Here is a 13,813-nt window from a genome sequence, read left to right on the forward strand (position 1 = left end):
TTTCACTGAATCACTATGGTGATTTCCCATTTTCCTAAAAAAATATGAAAAATGAAGGACGGCTCGAGACATTTGCACAATATTCTACAGCATGTGTTTTATGATGTGTTATATAACAATACAGTGGTTCCTCGTTTATCACGGGAGTTGCGTTCTAAAAATAGCCCGTGATAAGTGAAATCCACAAAGTAGCCAAGGTTATTTTTTTTACAATTATTATAGATGTTTTAAGGCTGTAAAACCCCTCACTACACACTTTATACACTTTTCTCAGACAGGCATGAACATTTTCACACTAATCTCTCTTGTTTAAACACTCTCCAAGTTCTAACCTTCGTAGAAAATTAAGTCCAGTATTATAGAATGAAACCAAAGTGCAAAATGTTTTGTCAACATATTTGTGTTTGTTGATCAGAAAACTTACAAACATACAGTGCAGCACTTCAGAGTCACACTGCTAGCGATTGAAGATTTATGTAAATTTGACAAGCTGGACGCATTCTGTACTGTACAGAAGACACGGCACGAGATTGATTGACAATGGTCTATAGCCAATCAGGATGCAGAACACAATGCACGGTAAAAAACAAAAAACAAACAAAACAAAAAAAACCATGCAAAAAATCCAGCATCCCTGTGCTGCATCGGCATTTTAGTTACAAATGCGTTTGCTGCATTTCAAAGAAACCTCTTTAATTAATTCTAAGTATAGAATTATAAAATAATTGCTACACCAGCCACAACTTTATGTTGGGTTTGGTTTAGCCTAACCTAGCCTTTAGATTGTAAATTGGGTGCCTGGCACTCAATTGGTTAATTTGCTTGTTTACTTGTTCATCGTAGCAGCGTACTGCTAAACCCATCATGACTGATGAGGAGTCAGAGGGACCATATCACGCTCTCACTCCACATTTTGCACAGCAGTAACCACAAGGGAGCCAACAACCTTAAACGGCTCACTAGCATCTCTGTACACACGTTCCCTCTTGTACTGTTCTGCCTTTTTGTCAGTGCAAGCTTGATCACAAAACTATGTGGGGAAAAACGCAGCACAAAATCGTTTCTCCTCATGCGAAGAGGACTGTTGGCAGATCCACCTACTGACACTGATGAAAGTGAAAGTATTCTTATCGACCTGCCCCTTTCCCGAGGACACAGTTGGAATATAGCATGCTTTTAGATGCCACGGGGTAAGAGTGAGAAGTCTCAGAGTCCCCCGACTGAAGCTCTGGGAATTCTCATGTTCATCCTCAAGGACACTTACTCTTTCAAAACTGCTCATGCTTCCCATGCTTCCCAAGCGGCCGCGCATTCGACTGGCGCCCTGGTGACAGAGATGATTGTACAAAAGTTATAAAAACACAAGTGGGTAAATTTAAAAAAATAAATAAATAAATTTTAAAAAAGTAAAAACACTCTTTTTTTTCTTTTACACAATTGTTTCTGACAAAAAGAAACAGCGATTAGATTAAGAGTGAAGCAGAAAGAAACAAAGGGAAAACGTTTCCTTGCTGCCTAACAGCATTATTGTTCAGCTAAGTCTCTAAGATAATAACAGATGGCAGCAGAGTTCTCCTGGACGCCTCTGCTAAGGAATTATTCTGCTGTCTCACTGGCAGATATGGGTCAATCCAAATCCCTGTGATGACAGTGACACAGAAACAGAAACCTAGAAGACTAGTAAGAGGTAAACATCATGGCGGCTCTACTTTCTGTCCGTTGCGGAGACATAAAAGACAGGGATAAACTGGGGGAAATAAGTAAATGGTTATAATAATATAACGGCAGGAAATGGGGAAGATAAGGCAGTGGCAGAAAAGGAAACATGTTTAAAAAGACCCACCCTTGCAAAGATATTCTCCAGAGAGCTAGTGAGGGATGAACGCGCTTTATTCTTAAAAATGTCGAGCTTGAAGCGACTGCCGGTGGCTGTGCCATCTCCTGCTGCTGAGCTGTTTGCTGCATTCTGTTAGACAGCAAAAGAAAAAGATTTAATTAACAAGACTTCAATGAATTTAATTATAAACCAAAACAGGTTCACTGTACGAATACAGTTGCAGATCCTGTGATAAAGCCTGCAAGAAACAGCCAATAGCTGCTAACTGCTTTAAAAGAAGTGGTGCTGCTGCTGGAGACTGCGCTATGATTGATAATATTTAGCATGCAGATCGCTCAGGGTATATCATTCCAAAGCAATTATCCACAATCCTCTCATACTTTAAATGTCGTGTTTCCCCTCTCAGCAACTCACAGAACGTAAACAGCGGTTCATTGTAGGTCTCAGGGAGAGGGACATCTACATCTATACAAAGCAACAAGCTTTACATTTAAGACAGCAGCTAAGGAGTTCTTTTACCATCAATATTTCTACACAATCCCTTTATCAACACAAAGTCCAAAACAAAACCTTAGGATACGGTCTGAGAAATTCAAATTTTATGCCATTTCATGCAAGCGATTTTCAGAACCATCAGGGGTCTGAATTGACGTTTCTCAGATTTCATGTTAAGGACCACTAGAAACATTTTAAGGATCCAGCCTGTCTGTTTGTTTTTGCTTTTCAAAGTGAAATTTAGAGTAAAACCAACAAATCGATCGACAACTGTGATGTCGCCAAGTGTCGATTCTCTATTCAACAGAAACACCACTTTGCTGGAAATTATTTCTGGACCGTAAGCTTTCTCGTGCCCTTACCTTAGGGGCCTCTCCAATGTGGAGGTGGGACTTTTGTTTGGTTTCACAGAGCTGTCTCAGATGAAGAATCACAAGCTCATTCTCCTCCTGGTCTGACGCAGGCTTCAGTCTCTGCAGAAATGAATGCACAAACACTCAAGTGTGAATCAACAGCTGTAAGAAATAATATGTTTGTATCAAAGTGTCACCTCCATTGCCAGACCTGAACTCGCTCAAAAATCTCAGCTTGCTCATTGTCGGTCAGCTGGGAGAGATATTTCTGGATGGATAACTTTGCTCTAGGTGGGTAGAGACCTGGAAACAGAGAAGATGAAATAAGCTGTACTCTTTAACTTGCTTTAACTCAGAGAAAATTCAATATATTCATGAGTCAAAGCCGAGAGAAGTGCCGGATGTCTGATGCAGGTGACATGACCTACCTTCAATCCTCTCGCAGAGCTTGTGCAGGTCATGCATGGGGCAGGCTTCGCATAGCTGGATCTGAGTCTTGTTGCTTTGTAAGGCGGCTGCTGTACTGAAGGCCTGCTTCAGCGTCAGCATCACCTCGTCCACCTGACACGCACAGGCGAATGAACACACACACGCACAAAGAAAGAGATGTTTGCCACATGCACTTAAGAATTTCATTTTATTTACATAATTCCTGTGACTCACCAGGGATTCACTGGCACACTGGAAAATGTAGCACACGTACTGACTGGGACCAGACTCTGAGTGGTGCCGACAGATGAATCCAAAATGGTCAGTATGTTTGATACCCTGGGGATGGGAGCAAAAGACAAACTAGCCTCAGAGGCCTGGGATAGCTGTGGAACTTTATAGCACATCACCATAATGATGATTTAATTATATCATATTTAATTACTAAACAACCAACAAAGGTGAAAAGAAGTGTATTCTTACATTACTGACAAAGATCTGCCACTAAATTAAGGAATAAACACTAAAGGTCTGCTCTTGTGTAAAGATGAGCAAAGGCTCTCTGTGATTAGATTCCAGTTGCTAGGGCTGCAGCAGAGACACAAGAGAGACCTTTTCAGTAAACATTACAAGTAAATATACACCAACCTGACAGCACGATGAGATATCCTTGAAGTTCTTCTCCAGGACCACAGTTTTACTGTCAGGACTTATAAGGTTTACTTCAAAACGTCCAACCTATGAAACACGAGAGACCACGGTCACACAGAGTGAAGTAAAAACATGTAATAGATGCATGAAAAGTTCTCACAAAACAACACGGATGGGAGAGCATGTGTGTAAACACACTGGGATCTCCTGTGATGTTAAGCATTTTATGACTAGGACTATAATTATTCCGGGACCCGATTGGCAATAGAGATAAAAGACGCTCACGTGCGCTTTAAAATCAGGGTCAGCGAGTCTCCGCTAATGATTTTTCCTCATAATTGACTGCTACGTACAGTATCACATCGAGCGTTGTGCTCTAGTTTTTAAAAGTAGCTTCATGACGAAACAGGCATGGTGCGTGAGGAATGGCAGCTGGCTCACAGTGCGGCGCACATGTTTTTCATGAAGCAGCGACCGTGTGTTATCACAGGAGCAGTGGTGAAGTCAGTTTTTATTATTTTTTTTAATACCACAGGAGTTACGGCCTTATTAACTGGAACAGTTACACCAGGCCAAGCTGGTCTACACATTATAGCTGCCAGCCACGTGCACATAAAAATGATTTGCGGTGGTGTGAACCTCAGCAGTGAGAGTCTATGCAAAGGAGGCCTCCGTGACAAACAGCGCTGAGGCCAGCGACCATTTGGTTTTCTGGTGTAACAGATGGAATCAAGTTTTACAACACAAATTATGGTTTGGCATGAGGAGCTTAAAAAAATCCATCCATATTATTGAAAAGGGTATGTTTAGAGTGGAGTAAATCCAAAACAATGCAAAATAAGACACCCGGCCAGCCCAACTGTACACTGCGTGCACATACACGTAAGGTGGACATCCCTTTAAGCTCACTGCAAATTATTTATTAAGATATAAATGATGCCTTCAGGGCCCAGGTCAGTCACTTCTCTCCATACTAGACAAAGATTTTCATGTGAGAACACTGTTATTTTGAGAAGTGTTCTGCATCGAACCGAAGGAAAGAACTTGAACAGTCATTTGGACAAAGAGAAGAGAAGCGCTCTCACTGTGACACCAACACATTAGCAGCAGTACAGCACAGCCCTTTACTCCGTTCAACTTCTCCTACCTGAAAGAGCATAGTGCGGTTTTTGTCTGCATCCGAAGGCTGAACGTGATTTGGTGCGCTAGCGTGACGACGGCGTGTGGAAACCATGACGATGCCTTCTCCCGGCTTCCTCTGCAGACTCCCCACCATGCTGCTGCAGCGTGTCCGAAACTCCTGGGGCTCCTCGAATCCCGAGTCCTCCTGGATGGACTCGGGGAACGCTCCTCGTAGGTTGCTCTGACTGCCGCTGCTGAGAATACCTTTACCTGGATCAGACACATCAAACATGAACTCACACCTAAGTTTAGAAAATTACATCACTAGAACCTTTAGTCGCTATTGATCTAATGGATATACTCCAGTGCTGTTCTACCAAGTACACAGGATTACCCAGTTTGACTGAATCATTAAATTAACCTAGATTTTTCTACTGACCTCTTGTTTTTAGTAAATGGTTTACTTGCCTCCTGATGAACATAAAGTGATAATAACAGAGTTATTATAATTGTGTATTTTTTACTTAGTTTTTATTTTAATTTCATTTTCATCTTGTTTGTAATTCAGTTTAGTTTCACTTGATTTTCTTGGTTCAGCTTAGTTTTTGTTAGTTTCAGTTTTAGTTTTAGTCTTTTTAGGAAACTCAGCGACCACATATATTACCATAAAAACACAGAAATTTTTGAAAGCATACATTTAGAGTTCCAATAAACACATCCATCAATGTCTCGGTTATAATCATGTTTTTACCAAACTAACAGATACTAAACCCAAGGATATTTCCTATAAATATTTTATCTTTATTACAGTTTTTTTAAGTCTAGTTCCTATTTTTGCTTGTATAGCCAGCAACTTGATAATTACATAAATGTGGATGGCTGCCACATTTTGTGAAAAGTAAGCGTGCAACTTGCTGTTTTCCATTTGGAACACTAGCCTGTCAACATAACAGCGAACACAGTGTAATACAAGGAGGTGCACAAACAGAATAATCCACACTGAGTCAAAGTGAGCACTGTAAACTAGAGATGGCACGATACCACTTTTTTATGTCCGATACCGATACCGATATCATAAATTTGGATATCTGCCGATACCGATATGAATCCGATATAGTGTTTTTTAATCAACAAAACTGTTTTTTAAAATATCTTGCTGCATTTTGCAAGTCTGCAAGTTCATACTCAAGTTTAAAACAACAACTACACTAAAGCTATTCTGTTATACCTGTATACAAAAAAAATATTTCATAGTTCAGCAATACTGATCAATCTAATAAACTTAGACCTACACCATCCTCCCTATTCTGGTATTTTAAAGAGTACTTAGCGTAAATATTAAGCAACCTAACTAATAGGGTTCCAACTCCCAGCAACAACAAAAATAAATAAATAAAAAATAGGGAACCACCCCTCACGCGCCACCTCATGATGCTTAATCGACGTAATCAACCTTAATTTGATGCAGTGTGAAAAAAAATGCACAGAAATCAATTATTTTTCAAGAAATATTAAATAGATTCAACATCTTTCTTCAACAAAATTGCAGACTGCACAGATGGTACCTTCCCAAAGGAAAAAGTACTATAGCTTACTAGGGTATATATATTAGACTTAATAGTCACTATATACAGTAATTGACTTCTATTCATTTTACATCAAATTAAAACTTTGTGTGTCAGATAATTATTTATTAAAAGCTAGACATTTTAAATGAGAATAAGAAAGAAAAGTATGTCTTTGTGCCCCCTTTTCCCAGTTAATGCCCTATCGGCCCCCCTGGCTAAACTTTGCTAGATCCGCCCCTGCACAGTTACCAGCGTCAGCTACGTAGAAAAAGATCCTGGTGTAGAAAGTAATAATAAATAAATTCTAACAACAGCTTATCAAGCTTAAACGTGCTGCTGTTGTTCAGCCGCTGGTTTCCTCTTTCTGGTGCAAAGTGGGCCAAAAACAAAGACGGACTTGCGACAGAAAAGCCGATCAGCTGATCATTTAAGCAGTTTCACGATTGAAGTAGCAGCCGGAGAGCGAGAGGCAGTCGCTCGTTAAGCTTAACGCAGGAATGCTTTACAAACATTCAGAGATGGACTTACACACTTGCTTTACTTCTCTCGGGGATAACTTTGTCGGAGATGAAATGCCGGGTTGCTAGCGAAGCTCCAAATGCTATCCAGACCACCGACAGGTCCGCTCTATCACGTGATGCATACTGCTCCGACATGCTAACGTTCTGAGGTGAGTTACGGCGTGTTGCAAGTTTTGTGAGGTGCTTTCGTGATATTTAATGGATCGGATTACATTTTTTATTTTTCTCCGATATCCGATCCAGTCATTTAGGTCAGTATCGGACCGATACCGATACGTAATATCGGATCGGTCCATCTCTACTGTAAACCAACCAATAGAAGAAACATTATAATCATTATTTGGCTGAAGCTAAATTATGCGAGCAAATGTTGTCATTTTGGGTGCAGAACAGACACGTCTGTAAAGTCGCTCTTTGTCTCCTTGTGTTTAAACTTGATTTTGAGTTGCAAATCAGCTTTTGTGTCCTTGCAAAACTGACAGTAGCAGCATTTACTTACAACAATGTGGGACATGTGAACCTGACCAGCCTTCAAGTTACTTGTTGCTATGCACACACACATCATTTCAATAAAACTTTTCCTCATCATAAATTTGTTTGAAGCGTTCGTCCCCACCTGAGGTCACGTCCTCCCCTCCAGGACCTCTGGGGTCTTCCATAGTCTCATTCAGAGCAGAGGAGAGCGGGTCTCCTTCGCCTCCCATGAGAAACTCCACAGGGGGGCTCTCCGTGGATCCTCGTTGACCGTTGAGGAGTCGAACGCGTTTGCGCTCAATCTCGTGCTGGCGAAACTTGTCGATGCAATCATCGACGAGCGTGGATGGAGCCTTCTTGTATCCGACCGTCACCTGGGATTTTTGCAACACCAACAGCATTCATTGAAGCCCTTTTTTATCTTAAAAACACTCCATTCTAAAGCCATATGCACCGATTCCTACCTTGCCACAGTAAAGCACTTCAAACTTCTGGGAGTTGTAGAAGGCCTCGTCGGTTTCCTGTTTGGGTTTGGAATCTTCCTTAAGCGCTGTTTTGGACACTTGGCGAATGTTACTAATCACCTCAGGGACCTGTAAGCGAGGCAAGTGGAATGAAAGGATGTGATGAACAGGAAGACAGGAACAAAGAAAAACCATGACAAAAAGACTAAGGGAGGTCGAGGGGAACACCAGCTTCGCAGACATTGAAAGAGCACGAGTATAACATCACCCTAAAATCTAAGACAACGCAATTTCTAACTTTTTGTCAGGTTCTGTAAAATATGAACATGAATAATGCTTCATGTCATTCTCAAAATGACAAATAACATAAATAAAATAAAACCATATTTAGACTTGAAATTTAAATAACTTGAAAAGAGCAAAAGATTTGAACAAAAACTATAACAATAGACGGACCAAAAGCTACAGTGGTGTCAGAGGTAGGCGTGCAGCCATGGGGAACACCCACTCTCTACAGCAATGAACAGAAAACAGAAGGCTGGGGGAAACTCGAGACTTGAAGGTCGATAAGCCTATTGCTGCTACACTGTGGCACTTAAACATTAGCAGGCAGCTAGTGTGTTAGTGTCATCAAAGCTTGATAACAGCTTGCTTTGATAACAAGTCAAAGATTTAAAAATTAAAAATAAACAGGCAAAAGACAAGACAAAAAAAACCCCACCATAATTTAGGCTTTGAATACTTTTACAATGGGGACCGAACAATAGCAGTGGAGTCAGAGAGCAATGAATCACCGCTGCACTAAAATTTTGGCAGCAAACAACTGACTGAAAGCCTCGACGCTAAAGCTCCCTAAAAGAAGCAGAGTGCCTGGAACTAATGCTGCAGCCAAGGTCAGCCAAATACTGTGTTTAAGACAACAGTGAGGGCTAGAACAAACAGCAGCTCCACAGACTGCACACATCAGATCAGATAAGAGCTGGATACAGGCGGTTGAACAAATATATTTCTAATGTGGACTGGAGAGGGAAGTTGTATAGCAAAGTACATGGCGCTTACTTCAGAGGTGTGACCAGAACAACAGAGCGCAGAGAGGGGAGGGCAGGCAAACAGGAAAAGAAAAGCTGTGAATGAACTCAAACATCCTGACAAAGCCCGTGTCTGATTTTCATAAAAGGCAATGAGATCAAATGCACGTCTGCTACTGGGGCTATTTTAAAGTCCCACTTTCTAAGCGCCTGCTTTCCCACCTCCCCCCTCAAGGCCTTGCGCTTTTCCTGGCTGGTGACAGAGCGTTGCCTTGAGATGAGGAAAAGTGGAAGTGGCTGGGGTGGGGGTGATGCTCAGTCCTAATCCCACACTCCAGAAACTGTGAATGATTTTCAAACTGTTGGCTGACTTATTTCCAGGATAAAATAATATCGCGGTGATCATTTTAAGCTTCAGAAACAAATATCTGCGCTCTCTGTAAACGCGGGTTGCGAATAAATGAAAACGTGCTGTAATAACTTACAAGGGATGAAAAATAAACCACACATGGGATCTTGATGGCTACATTTTGTGTGAAAGTGCATTCTTCATTGGAAAAGACAGTGTTGACACTACGAGGTCGAGGTAAGCAAAAGGTCTTGTTGGCTGAGAACTACAGCTGGCCACCACAACACTTTGTCACAAAGGGAGGGGGAAAAAAAGAGACAGATTTGTCTAAACATTAAAAGGAGCTGCTTTATTATACATGAGTAAGATGATGCCGAAGCGTGCGATCCTTATTATTCCTTATCTACCCAATACAGAGTCGGCAAAGGTGCTCGCCTCTTGAAGGGAGACATGCACAGACAGGCAGGCAGAAAAGCTGTTGAGGAACTAAAGGAAAGCCAGCGTCCTCTTCCCACTAAAGCGGTTCTTTAAACTAGCGTAACATTCAGTGATCATAGGCTGGCTTCATTAAACGATATAAGCGACGGCGGTTGTGAAGCAATGCTTCTCTATAAACACCAGTAGCAGAGCAGAGCTTTAGAGCTTAGGTGAAAACAAACACGGGAATAGTGCCCTCTGAGCTGCTAGAGTCCTGAGTACTCTCAGTGCATAGCTCCCATCATGTCCAAGCGCTCTTCAAAAGCCCCTAATAACATCAGATCTTACAGTAGATGGCACATTGCTCTGCTGCTATTATCGGCAGCAATAAGCCAGACCGCTGAGAAGTTGCGGAGTCTCACGTTCGGCCACAATATCTGTGATTAGGCCTAATTAGGCTCTTTTGGAGGTGCACAGGTTATCACTGTGTCAATAAAAAGATAAGAATGGAAACAGAAAGCAAGCGAGAGATGAAACGTAATACCCCACGTCAGACCAGAAGCAATCAAAGATCGCATGCTTTTAAGTTAAAAGCATGCGATGCAAGTTCTTAGAAAGTTGCCCAAATTGAATAGAAAGACGGAAAAAACAAACAAACTGTAGCTTATTAACGTCATAACCATAAACTTCGATTTATGGAGTTGCTTTAAGGCCAAATATCCGTCTTTGTGTGGCTCTGGCTCTGCAAGGATTTGTTCTGATGCCACTTGACATTTAAAGTTTGACCTCACTGTAGCCTGTGCTTTTCCATGTGGCTGAGGACAAATGTAAGTTGAACAAAATTCATATTTGACCACAACAACAAGCAAGCAAACAAACAAAAATTCCTTATGATATCTTTACTGCCACAGTGACAAGATGTCACAACTGGAAATTGTAATGCGTCAGTAAAACGTCTATTTTTTTTTTTTTTTGCCAATACAAGTGTATATGTAAACATAGATCCTGGTAATTAAACAGCTATGGAGAGACTGTTTTTCACTTTGTTAGTGCTCTGATTTTACTGAAACTTAGGAGGGAACTCACAGCCATGTGCAAAAGAAACTTTTCATAGAGTTTTACGCAGCCCTGTGAAAAACTAAGTACACACTATCATTTTCGCAGCAACAACTTGAAGTAATAATTTTCTGTCTTGTATGACTTTATCAGTCTTTTGCATGACTGCAGAGGAATTTTGGCTTGCCATCTAAAACTTTGCTTCAGTTCAATGAGGTTTGCAGGCATTTATTTATGCACAGCTCTCTAAACGTCCATGCCACAGAATTTCAATCAACCTGAGGTCTGGACTTTGGGTCATTGCAACACCTTTATTCTTGTTTTTCAGCTATTCTGTTATAGATTCGCTGCTGTGGTTGGGATCATTGTCTTGTTGCATGACCCAATTTTCAGCCAAGCTTTAGCTGTCAGACAGATGGCCTCACATTTCACTCCATAATACTTTGGTATAGAGAGGAGTTCATTGTGACTGCAAGGCGCCCAGGGCCTTTAGCTGCAAAGCGAGCCCAGATCATCACCCCTCCACCACCATGCGTGACAGTTGGTAAGAGGTGTCCATATTCTTCCAAATCAGCCATACTTGTTCAGTATTTTCTCTAATTACAGTCTCATATGTAGATCTTGGGTTTTTCTGCATTCTCTCTGAGCGTTGCATGGGGTGACCTTGGGGTGAGTTTGGTGGGGTCCCCACTGTGCACCTGGCTGCCTGTCCTGTCAAAACTCACTTTTTCACATGACTCTATTTGATCCGGTGACTTATCTGTCACACCAAATTACCAGACAAGCAGCTTGCTAATAATATACATTTTTATAAAGTTAATCCAAGAACTCAAGTATTCAAAGCTGCTTGCTATGCTTATCTGACATGTAACAACATATCAGTGACTGCAGACAGTTTCCCTTTCATTGTGAACTGTGCACAGAATATCACGATAACCGGTTACAAATATGTGGCCTCAGAAATCTGGTCACATTAACAGACAGACACTGGGCCACTTTTCCTTCTCTGGGCAACAGGTGCACGTAATATAAGAAAAAAAGCTTTTCAATTCCTGTCTTTGGCACAAAAGGGAAAGGCACTTGATATAATAGATGAAAAAACAAGCTCTGCACGGTTTGTAAAGCTGAATGGTAGACAATGACTTTTCCTATTTTAGTTTAACAGTGTGTGCCACTGTGACTGAAAATGAACATCACCCACAGCAGAGACAACAGGTTACCCAGTGAGTGATTCCACAGTGGTACTGTTCCAAGTCAGAGCAGAGGTTAAAAAAAAATGATGCAGGGGTCTGTGGTTTATGCTGTGCAGGCCTTGAGTGTGTGTTGCTGGCTTGATAATAGCACAGTGGTGTTGACTGGAGACTGTGCTGAATGTGTGCCTATCAGTCTCACAGACAAGTCAAGTAAACATCTCCCACTTCAACTGAAAAAAAAAGTTTAACTTGTGTCCAAATCTTCCCTTTGATGCTTTAGCAAAATATTATCCATGGCATGTTAATGTTAGTCTTGTTAACCCTAACAGTGAACGCGTGAGGACCGAGGCTGCATTTCAAGTCCAGGAGGTCAAACCTGATTTTTAGCACGATGACATTTGAAACACATACATGAGAGATGTCACGTTTGTAGGCAAACTGCATATTCAGGGCTATTCCTTTACCGTTTTATTTCTTAAATCCAAAAGGATCTAATAAGTTGCAGTGCTCTTGAAGACATCAAGAGTGTCTTTTCATTATAACCTTTCTCATCATTTTGATAGATGCCAAATCTCCTTACACAAGGAAGGCCTGTCATTTCTACAACTAAAAATAGATGTGAAACCATTCCTGCCAACCAAAAATAAAGCAATATTTTTTGTGTCTTCAAAGTCAGTTTGGAAAAAAGAGAAAACGCACAACGTGGTAGTAAGAATGCTCGCAATAAATGCTGTTTATGTATGGAAAATGGGACAAACAGACTGCTAGCAGTTGCCGCAACAGGGTGTTATACATGGCAACAGAGTACTGGTAGAATTAGCCATGCATTCCACATGGTCCACCTTGCACACGTTGCTTGGGCTTGCTGGTTGCCAAACCAGTTCTCGTTGCGTAATAGTGATGAATGAGGTACGTCCAAGATACTTTTCTCACTGCTGCACACACATTCGGGCATTAGCAGAGAGGCCAGAGACCTCGAAAGTGTGCACGCCTTAAGCTTGCTGGCGCTTCTGCTCCTCAGTTTTCACTAACACACAAACATTGTGCTCAGCCCCCTGCACAGGAAACACGATACGGCACGGGCACACTTGAGATCAATGCAAAATGTGAGTATAACTAGATATGTGTTTGTGAACATTACTGGTGCACATTTCCTAAGTCAGTGGGAAAACAGGATTAGCATGAGTAGGGATGTTAGACTTCAGAATGGGTTGCATGGAATTAGGAATTGAGGTGGCACCAAGATTAAACTGCGTTTGTTTAAGAATCTTGTATAAATAACATTCTCTACCACCAAATCAGAGAAAAGATAACTCAGATAAACACTAGGGTAGGCTACTGAGTGCAGCAACTTCCTAAAAAAATATGCTATGAACTGCTTTTCAGAAAAGAGCAGAAAGGATTACTACCAATATATATTTAATCACAGACTCCCACGTTCCTGATTTCTGGCTGTTTATTTCAGTTATTACTCAAGAGTGGCATGCTGATCGGCAAGTGAATGTGCTGACTCAATATTGTATTCAGTTGTTGTCACACCACAGACACCAGACACATGTCAGATCTACAGCAGCCCCAAGAGCGCCGAGCGCTGCAACTTCAGGAAACACAGTCCCATCTTCTCCAGTCTGACACATGACGCTGCAAAAGGGATAAACCGACACAAAGACAGAAAATGCCACTCTATAATGGGAGCTTTCAGCTATCATTTTCCCTTCGTGGTGCAAAATTGGTGAAACCATATGTCTTTTCTTAAGCTCTGGTGCACTGAGCTTCAGGGCCACTGTACTTAAGATCAGGGAAAGGCCAGGGATAGATTAACTTTGACCAAAAAAACAACAACAACAACACAGTAC

The 13,813-nt window shown here is 41.3% G+C and overlaps 1 protein-coding gene across 4 annotated transcripts in view; it reads right to left on the reverse strand.

The window, feature by feature from the left end:
* tbc1d4 (TBC1 domain family, member 4) overlaps window positions 1-13,813 on the reverse strand; it is a 28,290-nt gene that overhangs the window by 13,363 nt on the left and 1,114 nt on the right. For all 4 annotated transcript variants that reach the window (XM_085435677.1, XM_085435675.1, XM_085435676.1 and 1 more), the window contains 10 exons: window positions 7,915-8,043; window positions 7,593-7,824; window positions 4,913-5,157; window positions 3,763-3,852; window positions 3,349-3,453; window positions 3,114-3,246; window positions 2,897-2,988; window positions 2,695-2,805; window positions 1,844-1,966; window positions 1,265-1,324 (listed from right to left, as the gene is read on the reverse strand). In XM_085435677.1, coding sequence (XP_085291803.1) covers window positions 1,265-1,324; window positions 1,844-1,966; window positions 2,695-2,805; window positions 2,897-2,988; window positions 3,114-3,246; window positions 3,349-3,453; window positions 3,763-3,852; window positions 4,913-5,157; window positions 7,593-7,824; window positions 7,915-8,043 — 1,320 coding nt within the window. The remainder of the gene's footprint in view (window positions 1-1,264; window positions 1,325-1,843; window positions 1,967-2,694; window positions 2,806-2,896; window positions 2,989-3,113; window positions 3,247-3,348; window positions 3,454-3,762; window positions 3,853-4,912; window positions 5,158-7,592; window positions 7,825-7,914; window positions 8,044-13,813) is intronic.

The sequence above is a fragment of the Copadichromis virginalis genome, linkage group LG16 (genome assembly GCF_057382275.1).
Source record: "Copadichromis virginalis isolate Kocher_CV1m ecotype Utaka linkage group LG16, C_Virginalis_male_GT1.1, whole genome shotgun sequence".
Taxonomy (NCBI): Eukaryota; Metazoa; Chordata; class Actinopteri; order Cichliformes; family Cichlidae; genus Copadichromis; species Copadichromis virginalis.